At 46.2% G+C, this 16,842-nt stretch overlaps 1 protein-coding gene across 5 annotated transcripts in view; it reads right to left on the bottom strand.

Annotated features, from left to right (window-relative positions):
• Positions 1-16,842, bottom strand: part of BBS9 (Bardet-Biedl syndrome 9) — a 364,177-nt gene that overhangs the window by 209,449 nt on the left and 137,886 nt on the right. For all 5 annotated transcript variants that reach the window (XM_027863821.1, XM_027863820.1, XM_027863818.1 and 2 more), the window contains 3 exons: positions 16,240-16,293; positions 9,961-10,063; positions 1,856-1,960 (listed from right to left, as the gene is read on the bottom strand). In XM_027863821.1, coding sequence (XP_027719622.1) covers positions 1,856-1,960; positions 9,961-10,063; positions 16,240-16,293 — 262 coding nt within the window. The remainder of the gene's footprint in view (positions 1-1,855; positions 1,961-9,960; positions 10,064-16,239; positions 16,294-16,842) is intronic.

The following is a 16,842-nucleotide window of genomic DNA, read 5'->3' as shown; positions in this document are numbered from 1 at the left end:
GATGGCAGGGGAGGAACCGAGCCCAGAGGACGAACCAGGCCCAGAGGACACAGGCGGGCAGTAAGCCTGTGTCTATGAAAGGCAAGATTACGGCAACCATGTGTACAGGAAATGCCTGAGGATTCAGTTTCCAATGACTATTTTCCCAAATACAGCAAAGTCAACAATGATCCAGGCAAACAATCGGCAGAGATAAATTTTTACAATTTTCAAAATTTTTGTTTTTCTTTTTTCAGAAAGGAGTAATTGGGTTATTTCTTTATTTTTTTCTAAGATGATTCTCTTCTCAAATTTCTGGCCCCATTCTTTCCCACAGTCTGTCATCTTGTTCCCAGAAGAACCTAGGCAAAGTAGTATCCTCAAGAACCAGAAAGGTACAAGCTATAGTGCTTACACGTGTACTGACAGCACAGGACTACATCTGCTGCCCAACTAAGTGTCAATTGTGATATTCACTTTTTTAAAAGTTTCCTTTCACTTACCATCTGGGTTGAGGTCTATAATCAGAGGCAGAAGGTGGGGAAAAGTGGGTGGGGGAAAAGGAAACACAAGACAGTAAATTAAATTATCTTGTGTAAAGGTACAAAACAAATCTAGTATTTATCAGTTTAGAAAAACAAGCTAAACTCAGACTATCCCACAGACACTACACCATTCACAAGGCACCACTCTGGTTCTCAAATACTCATGCAGAAGAAATCGACAAATAACCCAGGTCTCTCACATCAGCAATTAGTTTCAGCCCTACCCTACTATTTTATTTAGTTAATGAATGATCCCAAGTAAACAGAGTTCCAATCTCTCTCCATTGCTGATTTTCTTTATGAAAGTGCTAATTATAAGTGAAAAAGAGAGTAGGACAGTAAGATGGAGAATACTTGCTATATTACATAGAGCAAATAATTCATCCTTAAGTAACAGAGTTGACTACATCTGTAAAATCTCATTAAATCACACTCTACTAATGCAAAATCGGTGAAAGTTTACTCTGGAAGGGTCTGAAGTTTACAAAAACACAATTAAATTATGAGCACAAAGTTGGAAGAGGCCATTCCAGTGGTGAGATATAAAGGACAGTTATCTATTCCCAGTTCCAGGGTGCTCACAGGTCCACGTGCTGGGGGTCTGACAGTAGTGGTAGTGGGGCTCCAGAAACAGTTACGGGGCACATAAAAAGCAGCCAACTTTGAGGCAGGCAACAGGAAATCCAGTGCAGGCCCCAGCATCTCGCCATGGGCTCATGTCTTCTAATGCCCCCTTGTGGCTACTTGTCAGCATTACATTCATTTTACAGTCATAATTAAGACATTTACTATTTCAGAGGAGTCTTTTCTCCCCTGAAGCAATCTTTGTTTTAAAATGTAAACATTAGCTCTGGCAGCTTCGTGTTAACAGATGCATTACTGCCCTCACTCGTGTACAGGGATGTGTATGTGGGGGACCTGGAGTTGGTGGGAGCTGTGTGCTACAGAGAAGCTGGAGGAAACAGAGAGTGCTAAAGAGACCTGGGATCAAATCCCACCTACAATATTAACTCAGTAGCTCGGACAAATCATATCATTTGTCACTGCTAAGACTCCTCATCGTTAAGATGGGGGTATTAATATTGGCCTTACCCACATCACAGAGCTATCGTGAAGATCAGGTAACAGTGCAGAGAAAAAAATAGAAATGACAACCACGATCAGAAGCCACGACATCAGGCAGCCTCAGCGCCCAATTCCATTTACACGTATAGAAAGGATAGATATAAAGTGGTTCCCTAATGCGTTCCTGTGCAGCATTTTAATCCCTCCTACGATTCATTCAAAAGCTAAATGAGACTTTGTAGTCTCTTTGGGACATCCCAGCTTACCTGTGGGCATGCTATACGAGGCCATGGCGGTGCCTTCCAGTTCTGAAGGCAGGTAATTTCCTTTCAGAAACACAGACAAGCTGATGGTTTTCAGAATCTCTGGCTCTGCAGCAACAGAAAGAAAAAGGAAAAAAAGAAATGAAAAGAAAAGAAATGAGGCCTTTGGATGGAGTCAACACATTTTCCAATATTTAAAATTAAGAGAATTCTAACAGGCTTTTTTCTCCTCAAACTCTCTAGATGCCCTTCTAAAATGTGGGAAAGACAGGAAATTACAATACACTATTGTCTGAAAGGTACAACAGAGTCCAAAAGTTAGATGCTCCTTTTAAATATGTCTGTCCCAGGGTAACCAAAAGCCAGTAGGAAACTAGCAGACACATCAAAAGGGCAAATGTCCACGGAGATGGCAAGATGACTGAAAAGCACGTTCAAGACACTAATTCCTTGTCAAGAGCAGAAATCAGTCATTTGACCTTCAGGAAAGCCCAACAAACATCTACAGTGACGAATTTAGCTCCTGACCCCAAACTCTGACAGCTACGTTCAAGGCCTCACTATCCACTCCTCACTGCAAGGCAGGGATCTGGCCAAGTAGGTCTGCCTCAGGGAAAATACCCACTCGGGCTCTGTAGGGCAACGTCCCCTCTGTGGATAACAGGCCAAGCCACGGGCCGGTTCTGGAATTGCGCCTGTCTTACTTCACAGGGTACAAAGGTTTTCCCACGTAGATTATCGTCAATGCTCAGAAACATCCATCATCTCCTGGTGCCATGTAACTGGCTTCACTCATGATTACTAAAGTTCTACCTCAAAGTCCTTTGTGGTTTTCGTATACTTTAACTATGCCCTGAATTAAAAAGCAAAATGTCAGATGAGTCCCCCTGGACAAAGTTCCTCAAACTTCCTGTGCCTCGGTTGCCTCATCTGTAAAATGATGGTTTGGACTCAATGGCCTCCAAGACCCCTTCTCCAAGTCAATTATCCTTGGAGGAAACTTTACCAAAAAAAAGTGGCTGTGTTTGGGTGGCCCAGAAAAGGGCACATCCCATTCACACCAATACCACCCTCTTAATCCACAACCCCACTCTGGGAGAGGCAGGGTAGCAGAGTGGATGGTGGTCCGGCCTTAGAGTTTTCCGGTGTTTCTTCCCTCTCCTAAATCAAGGGCACTGCCCTCATTCCTTAAGGGAAGACAACATGTACTCATACAGATATAGATAAAATGAGGATCTACAAAATAAATACAAGGGAATTGATGGGAGACACAGAGGCAGCTGTAAGGGGAGGACAGGGTGAGGGAGGCTGAGATTAGAACAGGATTCATGCAGAAGGTGGTGTCGGAGCTGAGCTCAGGGAAACAACGGATTTCTAGCAACGGATGCAGGGAGAGAGGGCATTTCTGGCCAGTGGAACGGCATCAAGAAAGGAGACGGCACAAACCTCTCTGACCGGACCAAAGCGTATGTAAAATGGGCTGATTGACAACAAGGTTGGAACAGTACACCAATGCCAGGACGTGAGGGCAGAACAGTGCAGAGTTCGAATGTCATCCTGGAGGTACCAAGGGCCCATGGGAGCTTTCTGAGCAGGGCAGTGATGGGCTCAGACTAATGTTTTAGGGATATCGTTTTGGACCTACTGACTGGGAGAAGCAAATTATGATAATTGAATATAGTGAAATAAAATCAGGCTGCAAGAAACAATGAGGGGGCAGAGCCAAGATGGCAGAGCGAAAGCAGTGACTGTCTTGAGCTCTCTCCCAAAGCCCTCCAAATACCTATAAAAAATGGCTCTAAACAAATTCTAAAGCAGCAGAACCTACAAAAAGACAGAGTGAAACAAATTTCCAGCCCAAGACAACCTAGATGGTTGATCAGAAAGGTATATCGCGCTGGGAGGGGATAGGAGTGCAGAGCAGCATGGGTGTGCAGGCTGCAGCGAACCTGGAGCAGGCCTCAGAGGACTGAATCGCGGGCAGCTGTGGCGGTTTCCAGACTTCTGAACCCACGAACGCCAAAGACAACTTAGAAGGTCAGTGGGAACAGTCTGTTTCTGTGGTGGTGAGAGAGGAGGGCAGGATCCCAGACCCATTCCTTGGGGCGGCAGCTGCCTCCTGAGCTTCCGGCACACAGACTGAGGGGGAATCGAGTGGCTGATCAGAGGGGGACTGTGGGGATCTCTCTGCTGGTGCAGGATTCTCTTGCTTTGCCTGTGCTTGGATCTGGGTCACAGTTCTGGGGGGCGGTCCTGGGGTGAGGAGGAGTGCTGGCATGGTGGAGTAGCAGCTGTGGAGAGGAAACCCTCCTCACAGTTCCAAGACAGAAAAGAGTGCTTGTGGTGACTCAAGAGACCAGAGCCTAGGCCAGGAAAGGAGTGAACACCTCTCCCTTGATCATAGCACTTTGGAAGAACTGAAAATTTACAGGTCCCTAGAAGTATCTCTGAAAACAGCTGCACAAAACCCCTGAAGCTTGGGACAGTACATTCTCCACACTGGAAGCAGACCCCTACCTTAACGAAGGGTTTATAACGCAAGTAATTGGTTGGGATCATGAGCAAGCAGCACAAAAAGAGTCATACTATACTATCTTACTTTGGTGACAAAGAAGATCAAAACACACAACCAGAAGAAGACAATGAAGCCAAAGCTCCTACATCCAAAGCCTCCAAGAAAAATATTAATTGGTCCTAGGTAATGGAAGAGCTCAAAAAGGATGTTGAGAAGCAAGTAAGAGAAGTAGAGGAAAAACTGAGAGTGATGCTAAAGGAGACCCCAAAAAATACTGAAGAAAATAACACCTTAAAAAATAGCCTAACCCAAATGGCAAAAGAGGTCCAAAAAGCCAATGGGGAGAAGAATGCCCTAAAAAGCAAAATTGGCCAAATGGAAAAGGAAGTCCAAAAGATTACTGAAGAAAATACTTCCTTAAAAATTAGAATGGTGCAATTGGAAGCTAGAGACAATTTGAGAAATGAAGGCACTGTAACACTAATCCAAAAGAATGAAAAAATAGAAGAGAATGTGAAATAGCACACTGGAAAAACAACTGAACTGAAAAATTGATCCAGGAGAAAGAACTTAAAAATTATTGGACTATCTGAAAGCCATGATCAAAAAAAGAGTCTAGACATCATCTTTCAAGGAAAACTGCCCTGATATTTTAGAACCAGAGGGCAAAATAGAAAGGGAAAGATCCACCAATCTCCTCCTGAAAGAGATCCCCAAAGGAAAACTCCTAGGAATACTGTAGCCAAATTCCAGAATTCCTAGGTCAAAGAGAAAATATTGCAGGCAGCCAGAAAGAAACAATTCAAGTATTGTGGAAACACAATCAGGATAACACAAGATTTAGCAGCTTCTACATCAAGGGACCACAGGGCATGAAGTGTGATATTCCAGAGGGCAAAGGAGATAGGACTACAACCAAGAATCACCTACCCAGCAAAACTGAGTGTAATCCTTCAGGGTAAAAAATGGTCATTCAATGAAATAGGGGACTTTCAAGCATTCCTGAGGAAAAGACCAGAACTGAATAGAAAATTTGACCTTCAAATACAAGACTCAAGTGAAACATGGAAGAAGTAAACAGAAAAGAGAAATCATAAGACACTTATTAAGGTTGAACTGTTTACATTCCTGCAGGGAAAGATAATGTTTGTAACTCATGAGTCCTTTGTCAGAATTAGGGTAGTGGGAGGGAAAAAATCATATGTATGTACAGATAGATAGACAGATAGATAGATAGACAGATAGATAGATAGAGGGCACAGGGTGAGTTGAAGATGAAGGGGTGATATCTGGAAAATAAAATTAAGGGGTGAGAGGATTATACTGGGAGGAGAAAGGGAGAAGTAGAATGGGGTAAAATATCTCACATGAAACAGACAAGAAAAGGCTTTTACAGTGGAGGGCAAATGGGGAAGGTGAAAGGGAATGAGTGAATCTTATTCTCATAGGATTTGGCTTAAGGAGGGAATAACATACACAATGGGGTATGGAAATCTATCTTACCCTACAGGAAAATAAGGGGGGAAGGGGACAAGAGAGCAGGGGGTTGATAGAGGAGAGGGCAGATTAGGGGAGGGGATAATCAAAAGCAAACACTTCTGAGGAGGGACAGGGTCAAAAGAGAGAATAGAATAAAGGGGGGTAGGATAGGATGAAGGGAAATATACTTAGTTTTTCACAACATGACTACTGTGGAGGTGTTTTGATGACTACACATCTATAACCTGTATCAAGAGGCTTGCCTTTTCAATGAGGGTGGGTGGGGAAGGAGGAAGGGAGAAAATTTGGAACCCAAAGTTTTAAAAATACATGTTAAAAATTTAAAAGAAAAGAAAAGAAAAGAAAGAAAAAATGGGAATAATAGTAGCAGGGTTATTGTAAGAACAAGATAATATATGTAAAATACTTTGTAAACCTTAAAATACTATACACATGATAATGATTATCATCTAATTAGCAAAAATATTGGTTGGCTGTGCTAACTATACTTAATTATTATGATGGAATGTTCTACTGGGGGTGGGGAAGATAACTGTAAAGTTGTAGCAATGCCATTTTATTTTGGAAAAATGCTAAAAGTTTTATTTTGAAAGAAGGAAAAAACCCAAAATAACATTATCCAAAATAGCCCCAATGAAGAAGAGTATGGATATTTTGCCCTTAAGATGTTGTGATCCCAGAATCCTCTGTTTATGAAATCCAATATAAATAAACCAACAAAGAGAAGGAAAAAAAAGAAACAATGAATATATATATATATTAAAAAAAAAAACACAGAGAAGCAGGAGAAGACTTAAGTGAAATGACACAAGAGCAAAGAAGCAGAACCAAGAAAACAACAGGCAGCATGATTACAACGAAATGAAAGGAGAGAAGAGAAACAATCAAAACCGTAACGAGGACTTGGAGCCAACCAGCAACAAGCCGTGTTTCTTCTGCAAAGGGACGAGCATGTGCCTCCATCTCTCCTTGCATACAGAGACAACTCCAGATGGGCGTGGGACAGTGCACACTCCGCGGGGCCTGGCTGATGCCTGGGTTATTTGTGTTGAGCCGGCTTTTCCTTTTTTTTTAATTTTTTTTATGAGGGAAAGAGAAGGATGTTTTGGGAAATAAAGGTCTCACAAAGCAGGAGACGTCAATTGTAATGATAGTGATGATAATGGAGGACTGTCCATCTGACAGGAGGCAGGAGGGTACAGCTTGAGGCAAGGAGACCAGTGAGGTGCCACTGCTATACTTCAGAAGCAACGAGGGCCTTAGGCAGTAGACATGCAAGTGGAGAGATGGAGATGGACCTGAGTGAGGTTTGCTGTAGAGACAGAAATACTAATGAATGGCAATTGACTGGATGTGTGGCATGAGAGGAAACGAGGGCTCCAAGATGACACACAGGTTGCACGCCTGGGTGACTGGAAGGACAATGGTACCCATCCCAAAGAAGGAAGCTTGGAAGAATGGTGAGTTTTGGGGGGAACATGAGATCTGATGTGGACCTGATGACTGTGAGGCGCCTATCAGACATCCAGTCCAAAAAATCCAACAGGCAATTGGTGATGCTGAGCTGCAGCTCCAAAGACAAGGGCAGGGCGAAATGAAGAGATCTGGGAGTTGACTAAAGGAGATGAGAATTAAGCTTCTGGGAGCTGCCAAGACCGCCAGAAAGGATGTGGGAACAGAAGATAGGAGGGCATCTGAAGCCCCCTCACAGCCAGGGGGCAGAATACGGCTGAAGATTTAGCACGGGAGAGGCCTTCGAACCAAGAGACCCTCTGGGAGGAGAGAGTGGTCAACAGTGTCAGATGCTGTCATGGGTCAAGAAGGATGAAGACTGAGGGAAAAACAGTCATCCAAGTTGGCCATGAAGAATGCACGAGGCCCTCTGGCAAGGACAGTTCAGGTGAGTGTTGAGGCAGAAGCCAGAACTCCAGGACTTGGGAGTAAAAGGAAAGCAAGTGGAGGCAGTGAGTGGAGGCAGTGAGCGGAGGCAGCCTCTAGCCCCCTGAATTCTGTTCTGGTCAGGCCCCACCAGAAGCACCATCTCCAGTTCCCATTCCAAGAGTGGAAGTGACAACAGCAGACACGCTGGAAGGGTAGGGATGGCTTCCTTGTTTGCACGTGTGTCCCCAGTGCCCGACACACAGCTGGCGCTTAATGAATGCTTGTGGATTGATTATTAGCATCGAGGAGGCACACAGAACGGCGGCAGACATGGTGAAGGGCCTCCAGTTTATGCCCACAAAGATGGGGTGAAGGAACTGGGGACAACTAGTCTGGAGAAGAGAAAACAGAAAGCGCGTGGGAGCTACTAACAAATACTTCAAAGACTGTCACGGGCAAAGCTGACTCAACTTCTCATTCTGACCTCTGAATGAGAAGCACAGGAGAGAAGTTGTGGAGGCGTGACTTAAGGCACAACTGGAACCCTCCCAGCACAGCAAGGGAAGCTCCTGGGGCGGCCGTGGGCGCCCGCTGGAGGGGGTCAAGAGAAGCTTAGTCGGGGAGAGTCTCTTCAGGTAGGAGCTCTACCAGAGGGCCCCAGAAGGGATTTGGTGATTCTGGCACTGACCTCCACAGACCACCATGGGTAACAGGTACTCCCGAATCCCACTTAACACCAAGGTATCAGGGAGGACGAGTGAGCACATCTTCAGACCAAAGACCCACAAGGCGCCGAGGCTGATCCCCAAGACAACCACCCTACAATGTGCCTGATGCACAACTGCTCCCATTTGAGAGCAGGATACTGACTTCGGGGCACACAACTAATGGCTGCCCAGCAGGCCCCGGACCAGGCTCTGCCACACACAAGTTAGAAGGAGCTCCAGAGTACTTATCCTCACGGAGGGAAGCCTCTATCAGAACATCACAAGGCTCTGCCATCGGCCAAAGAGCATCGGGTCAGTGCCATAGTCAACGTCCTCGATGAAGGCTTGACCAGCCTGCGACTAAATGGAACTGGGACAGACAGCCTACATTTCAAATGACAAAGTTTGATTGCAATGATGGACCAAGTCTAACGAGATAGAACTTAATAAGAGAGACATAAAACCCTACATTCTGGATTTTTAAAATCAGCTGTACGAGTAGAGTGTGGGGAGAGACGTGATGAGACGTGAGGCCGGGTGAAAAGCGCACGAGGGCTGGCGGAGCTGTGAGCGCCATACAGATCGGTGAGGTCGTCCAGGCAGCGAAGACGGATGGACGCATATGTTAAACTAATTGGGCTGCATTAATAAAGGTTTAACGTTCAGAATAAAGGAGGAACCAGCCCTGTGTTCTCCACGACGGAGCTTTTCTTTCAGTTCTGCAGGACGCTGGCAAACAGAAGCGAGGGCCCCCAAGGACGATGACCTGGGAAGGGGGTAGGATATGAAACTGGGCCTCATGGGACTCAGATAAAAGCATTGGGAATGTTTAGCTTGAAGATAAAAGACTTGAGGGAAGGGGGAAGGAATGGAAGAAGTATTTACATGATGCCTATTATGTGCCAGGTACCGTGCTACATGCTTTTACATCGTCTCATTTGATCTTCACGACAACCCTGGAAGGTGGGAGCTACCATTATCTCCGATTTACAGGTGAGGAAACTGAGCCAGCCAGAGGCTAAGGGGCTTGCCTGGGCCAGATTTGAATTTGGGTCTTCCTGACTCCAAGCCCAGCATTCCACCCACTCTGCCACCTAGATGCGCCTAGGGATAGAATGGACAGGACCGTAACAGCCATCCTCACATGTGTGGAGGGTCATCGTATGGAAGAAGGATCACATTTGTTTAGCTTGGCTTTGGGACAGAAAGAACAAGGGACAGATAAGGAGAACGGGAGCAAACGCTTCCTAACAATCTGACCAAGGAACCGAATGCCTAGGGAAACGTTCCTGCTCACTGACGGTGTCCGAGGGAGCCCAGATGACCGCTGGTCAGACACGATGCCGAGGGTTCCTGCTCAGCTCAATGCTGGCCCCACAGCCCATCATCCTCTGAGCTCTGAGCACTGCATTCAGGGCTCTGCAGGCAGCAAACTACAAAATCCGGCGTGACGTCAAGAGCTCACAAGCTTCCCGGGCAGACGAGACACAGACGTGGGAACTCACCTAAGAAATCAAAGATGAAGTGATCACGGGTGGCTGCTAACGGGGACTCGACATAAATGGACAGCTTGGTTTTCTGCAATGCTAGCCGGCTCCGTATCATGACCTAAAAGCAAGTTGAAGATAAAGTATTTACCAAAAATGACATTGCTTCTGGGCTAGTTCAGATGAAAACCTCAAAGACCCAAGGTTGGCCCCGGTGGTTCTCCCTGCACAGACACAAACCACAACCTTTCAGATCTTAGTAGATGGTCTTTGCAAGTCTGTGGACCTGCAGAAGGAATCACCACTTGGTAGCAAACCTAGCGATGAGCTTTTCAGATCTTCCCTCAGGGCCTGGACTCCAGGCCAGAGCAGGCAACGTCTGGCATGTCCACTGCTACCCCATCTCTAAGCACCACTGGGAGGAGAAACTAGCACCGACCAATCACGAGGAGGTAAGAGAGAAACATGGGAAAAAGGCATGGCCCGCTGCCAATGGCTAGAAACACCTACAGCAGCGGGGAACAGCCATCAGGGACACTGCTGAGGTTATGAAGTTCCTTCCAAGCATCTGTGACACACAAGTGTCACAAATCACTGCCACCTGCTGATCCTACTGACTGGGGGGCATTTCTAAGTATCACCCACCACTCAGGAACCTTGAACTCCTCATCGTTTTCAAGAACAAATACTCCCCCGACTTCCCAATCTCTACTAGTGTTATCATCACTGTTTACATCATCTCCTTTCTACTTCATCATCCGCCTCTCCATTCTACCTTTATAACGCCTCACTTCTCCCTTCTGTTTCAGCCCCACTGCCAAAACCCAGCTCACTAGTACACCAAAACTTCTGCCTAGAATTACACTTACTTCTGTCTTGTCTCATTTTCCTGGCCAATTAGAAGCTTCCTGAGGCCAGGATTGTGGCTTCTTCATCTCTACGAACCCCACAGCCCTTCAAATAGTGCCTTGTACATATGACTTCGAATCTGGATGGATCTGAGATCTCATTGATGTATGTAGTCCCTTCACGGCTGGACACTGAAACCCAATCATACCTGCCCATGGGGCGTCCCCTGTGTCTCCATCAGTGGTCCATAAATGTACTGTAGGCCTTCCTCTCATCTCCTAATCTTGCAAAGATACCAGCAGAGCACACAGGCTGGTCACTCAGGGTCTAGCTGCTCCTATTTCTCCTGGCCGTTCCTTTGTCTGATGGCATCCATTGCACCACCCCTGTGTGATCCTTCTTTTGTAATGGGTTTCAGTGTACCCATACTGAATTAATTCCCATTTCCAAGAGGGTACATTTTCCCTGCTTGCCTCTTCTACTAATCATTCCAAACCGCGCTCAAAATCAAAAGCCAAGGAGCCAAACCCTGGCTCCTCCACAAAAGATAGAATTGCTCCCCTCCTAATCCTACTTCTCTTCACCTGATTCTTTCACGGAAATCGGGGCAGCCAGGCAGTGCTGCGGTAGATATAGCTATAGATATATGGTAGATATAGTAGATATACTCATCTTCCTGAGTTCAAATCTGGCCGCAGACACTTACTAGCTGTGTGATCTTGACAAGACATTGAACTCTATTTGCCTCCGTTTCCTCATCTATCAAATGAGCTGGAGAAGAAAATAGCAAAGCACTCTAGTGCCTACACCAAGAAAACCCCAAATGGGGTCACAGAGAGTTAGACACAATTGAAATGAGAGAACAACAACAAAAATCATGGAACTCAAACCGCCATGCCTTCTTTAGAGGGGGTGAACAGGGGAAGTACATAAGTACTTAAGTAGACAGAAGTCTATGGGATGATGAATAAATGGATAATTTGGATGTACAACACAGGTGTCAAACACACAGACCACATGTGGTCTGCAACACTCCCAAGTGAGACCCAAATCAGATTAAAATGTAATTGGAAAATATTTAACAAAATAATTAAAAATACAAGAAAATATAGATAATATTATATTTTAAAACTAAGTCAATAGGCAGACCATGGGAATCCTTGCATATGGATTAGTGGCATCCATTCCTATTTGAGTCTGAGCCCACTTACGCACACCATTAGATTGTGGAAAAATCCCGTATTTATTTTAAGTGCTATGTTTCCTTCCATAAACCTCAGGAGCTCTGGTAAGTGTTCATATTATATCTGCACTAACCATTAGGGCAAAACCAACACAAAACACTTGTGGAAATTGGCAGGAAGACCAGTGAGAGTGGCTTAGAGTGCCCCAAGTTCCATGGGCACTGGTGTGCTAGGACCGGCGAATTATTCCAGACAACACTTCACCCCAGATGCCAAACCCAATGGGCTATGGACAGAGGGAGCCCTGCCAGCCATACGGGCAGGTCACTGCCTCCTTTCAAACAACTGCAACACCAAAATGAACCAACTGTGTGCGGAGCCAACCACCGGAACTAAATTAAACCATCCATACTTTCTCTGCTTTAAAAAATAAAACCAAACAGCTGAACACAAGAAACACACAGCAGGACCTTTAGCCACGGAACTTACTACTGCTGCTCCCCACCCAAATCTATACCGAATTACATCCAAGAAGGGTTTGCACTTGGGCATTTGGTTGACATGGGTCACTTGATAGGATATCTACAATACTCTGATTTACTGAGTGCCAACAATGCATTAGGCCTAAATAGGGGCATTTGAAGACATAACCACAGTATCAGAGAAGGGAGTCAGAAACTCCCTTGGAGTTGGCTTAAAAGTAAATCTTCTACTTTAACTGGGAAGAAGAAGGAAAAGTTATAGGGGCGGGTGGGGGAGGATAATTTAAGGATTTTCCATGGTATTTCGAGCTTCCCTTACAAATTGAAATATAATCCTTAGGCAACATGATCCTGCATTTTCATTCTCGCTATATAAACATTACGCCAAAAGTCCTTCCTGGTTGCCTGGATAGATGGTCACGCACCATGAGTCCAAACTGAAGGTAGCCTCATCTTCACTCACTTGGAACGGATGGAAAAAATGGCCTCAATTAAGAGGATTTATTTACTATCCTGGAAACTTACATGGCTACACATCTTGGCTGCCGTCATTATACGTGACCATAAGGAGAAATTATGGCTGGATTCTATAGAGAAGCCATCAGGCCAAGCAAAGAAGTCCCTCAGGCTCCCACACCATTATCCTACAGGTTTTGCACAAGCCTCATGTGGGCACAGAACTATCGATTTAGAAGGAACTTTAAAGGTCAAGAAGCCCAAAGTCATCTTTTTACAGATGAGGAAACTGAGACCCAAAGGGGGAAGTGACATGCCCACGGTCATGCAGGCCATAAATGTCAGGGTCAGGATTCACACTCATGTCTTCTGACTCCAAATCAAGTGAGCAAGTCTTTCCACTGCACAATGCTGACAAGAAGACCCAAAGTGTACAACTTAGCAATTCTAAACTATGGAAGAATCTTCTCATAAAGGAGATGATTCCAACCATTTCAAAATCTAAGGAGGGAACAGGAGGCAAAGGGTATTGACTTACAGTTACTCAGACTCAGGAGTGAAACGGAACTCAGAGGGTGCCGGCCCACCCCCACCCCTTCATTTTACAAAGAAGGACACCGATGGAGAATGACTTGGCCGATCTCATCCAGGAAAGAACGCCCAAGGAGCTTAGGCCCAGGTCCTCGGATTCTACCACATGAGTGATGTTCATTGATTGAGACACAAAACGCTTCGCAGTCAGTGTGCAAGACGAACAAGGCCTGCCCTCCAAAGCCCAGCTGCAGAGCATTCCTGAAACTCTGTATTTTCACTGTGTGAAGACTTGACTTCTTGCCACTAACGCTTTTCTAGACTAAGAAGCATTAAGGGGATGGAGCTTTTGATTGGATTTGGGAGTTGGGGAAGAGAAAACTGGGGAGACCACCCTTGCTTCCTGTGGCAGAATCCCAAAAAAGAAGCTTGGGGAGTAGTTACACATGTGGGCTGCCTTCAGCATAGGGCCAAAGAGCCCAACTGTAGCCACCAGCTGGATCCAGGGCAAACTAACCCAACTGGCAATGCTCTGACGTCTCTCTCCAAGGAGAGCAACCAATAATCCAAGTAGTCTTACGTGTGCATATGTGTGTACACGTGTATGTATGTACATATGTATGCATAGAGGGAGGGAAGGAGGAAAGGAGGTAGGGAGAGAGAGGGGGGAGAAGGAAAGACAAAGGGAGAGGAAGACAGACAAACAGACAAACACGCAGAGAGGGAGACAGAGACGGCACCAAACAAGCTTTGCCCGGACTGCCAAGGTTCCCTGTTTTCTGGTTTCCAGCATTTAGGAAATGCTGACTGTTTCCTGCTAAATAGAACGATGCTCACCAAGCTATCCATTAAATAGATGCCTGAAAACCACGTGAGTGTGATTTCCAGCATGCTGAAAGGCGCGGCAGATGGGTGCTGCGGACAGAGAGCCGGCCTCCGGGTCAGGAAGCAACTGATCAATCAGCTGCATTTATTAAGCTCCCCTCAGCACCAGACACAAGACTAAGTACTGGGGATACACTGAATGCATACCTAAGTACAGACTTGGGATTTCACTGGTACAGGGAGTTCCCAGGTGAGGAAACCCCCTCCACACCTCCTGACTGGCACCTTCTCTACAACTTTGTAGTGCTTTGTAGTGCTAGAGTGCGCCCAGGGTCACACAGCCAACCTGTATCAGGGGCAGGACTTGAACCCACAACCCAACGCTGCCTCTGGCATAGATAACTATTTCCAGAACACATGCAGAATCCAAGGGAGTTAAATACAAGGTAATTCAGGAGGCCAGGCACTAGCAATGGGGGGCAGGGGGAGGGGCACAGGGAGGGAACGAAAAAAAGCTTTGCGGAGGAGGGCGAAGCGACTGTCAGGACAGAGAGCCAGAGGAAAGAGTATGGAGGGTGCAGAACCTAGAGGAGGCTGGTCTGTGGTGAGACGGGGAAGGGCTCTGAAGGGCAGACTTGAGACAAGTTTGTGAGCAGCGGAGCGCCACCGGCCCAGCACGGAGGACAGAGAGCCACGAAGCTGAGGGCCTCCACAAGGGCCGCGGCCACGAAATGGAGGAGAAGGGCAACAGAGGGGAGCCGTAAGGGGACAGCAAGGAGCTCTGGCAACCAAGCGATGGGGAGAGGAAAATCAAGGGAGGCTCCCTGGAACGGAAACCACGGGACTAGAGGCGACATGGCTGTCCCCTCAACAGAAAGAAGAAGCCGAACTGAAGCATCGCAGACGCAGGGCTGGCAAGCGCTTCAGGGGCCACTGCGTCCAACAGCCTCATTGTCTAGATGAGGAAACATTTAGGTGGAAAGAGGGAAGTGATTTGTTCACGGTCACACAGGTAGGGGGTAGCAGAGGTAAGATCTGAGTTCAAATCCCCAGGATCTACATCCGCTGACCTTTTCCTCATACAAAGATGCCTTTCGATGAAGGTGATAGAAAGATGCATGTTGGAAAGTATGAGTTTGAGATATGTGTGCGAAATCCAAACTGGGAATGTCTTGGCAGCCAGGGGCGGGGAGCAGAGGTCAGGAGACAAGAGGGTGATGTGCGGAGCTGGGAGGCGTATGCAAACAGCGTCTTAACTGAACTCATGGAAACACAGGCAGTCCGCCAGAGGGAGGGCATTGAGGACAGTCTTTTTAGGGGGGAATGCATAACAGCACATGGCTGGCCTGACTCCCACAGTATGCCCACCTCCATCTTCCTCTTGTGGTCCCCTTTACAGCCAACTTCATGGAAGGACGAGGCAAGATAATCCATCTCAAATGTTGTTGAAGTAGGTTAGGAATTCATTTCAAACAACCACGGAATGTCCGGGTCATCAGAAAGGTTCTAGGACTGACCCAATGGGTGATTCTGTGCCTCATTACAACGTCCGATGCTCTGGGAGGGAGCCCCAATAGGCAGCAATCTCCTCACATCCCTAACGACACCTAAGACGCCCCACAGGCTATGAAGAGACTTCATCAGAACCTTATGGACCTGGCCCCCACCAAGTGAAGATGGCCCATGCTTGCCACCAGGTCAACACTTGGCACTCGATTCAATTCAACAAGAGTCATAACCACCTAAAAGGGGTGGCAAAAAATGAGATTTATGCCACAATATACCTTGTCAGGAAATGTGTCACCTACAGATAAAGGCCATCTACTCCCCCAGCCTGCAGGAACGAGTCCCTGAAACATGAACCCCCCTGGAGACTTTCTTGCCCATCTCATGAACAACTTGCAGGGAAAATGCCAGGATGAAATGTGTGCTACTGTCTGGCGTGTGGCCCACTAGGGTTCACTCGATACCTTCACTGTGACTGAGGGCACGGCTTCAGCTCCCACTTCATGGCTGGCGGCTTGCTGTGGAGACAGAAAGAGAGAATCAGGAAACTCGAAACAGCAGGGGGGAAGGGGGGAGAACGATCCTAACATTACCCATGAATGAGTGAACACAATAAAAGCAATATGAACTCTGCACCATCAAACAACTAAACAGGGAATTGACTGGAAAGGATTTATCACTGACGACAGACCAAAACACACAATGGAGATTTTTATACCTCCTCTTTCAGGGAGGAACTCAGATTTAAAAGATCCCACAAAAAAAAGGGGAGAGAAAAGGTCGCACTCTACATCCCCAAGGACGTTAATTTCCAATCTCTCTGAATGTTGAAACTATCTGTTTCTACAAACTTGATGTTTATATTGCCTATAAATCTCATCCTGTTCTCCATTCTGAAAAGCCTTCCTTGCACATTCAATTTGGAAAAGGCATCTTCCCTCCTAAAGGGGAACCACATTCCCGGGGCCTGCTCCTTAATACCAAAAGAGATTAAGAAAGGTTTTAAGGCTAAAAGGCAATTGATAAGTTAGCTTCTTTTCACTGATGGTAACTATTCCAAAAAAAAG

This window comes from Vombatus ursinus, unplaced genomic scaffold (assembly GCF_900497805.2).
Source record: "Vombatus ursinus unplaced genomic scaffold, bare-nosed wombat genome assembly UNPS02014773.1, whole genome shotgun sequence".
Taxonomy (NCBI): Eukaryota; Metazoa; Chordata; class Mammalia; order Diprotodontia; family Vombatidae; genus Vombatus; species Vombatus ursinus.
The sequence above is the reverse complement of the archived record's forward strand: the minus strand, read 5'-3'. Positions and strand labels throughout refer to the sequence as shown.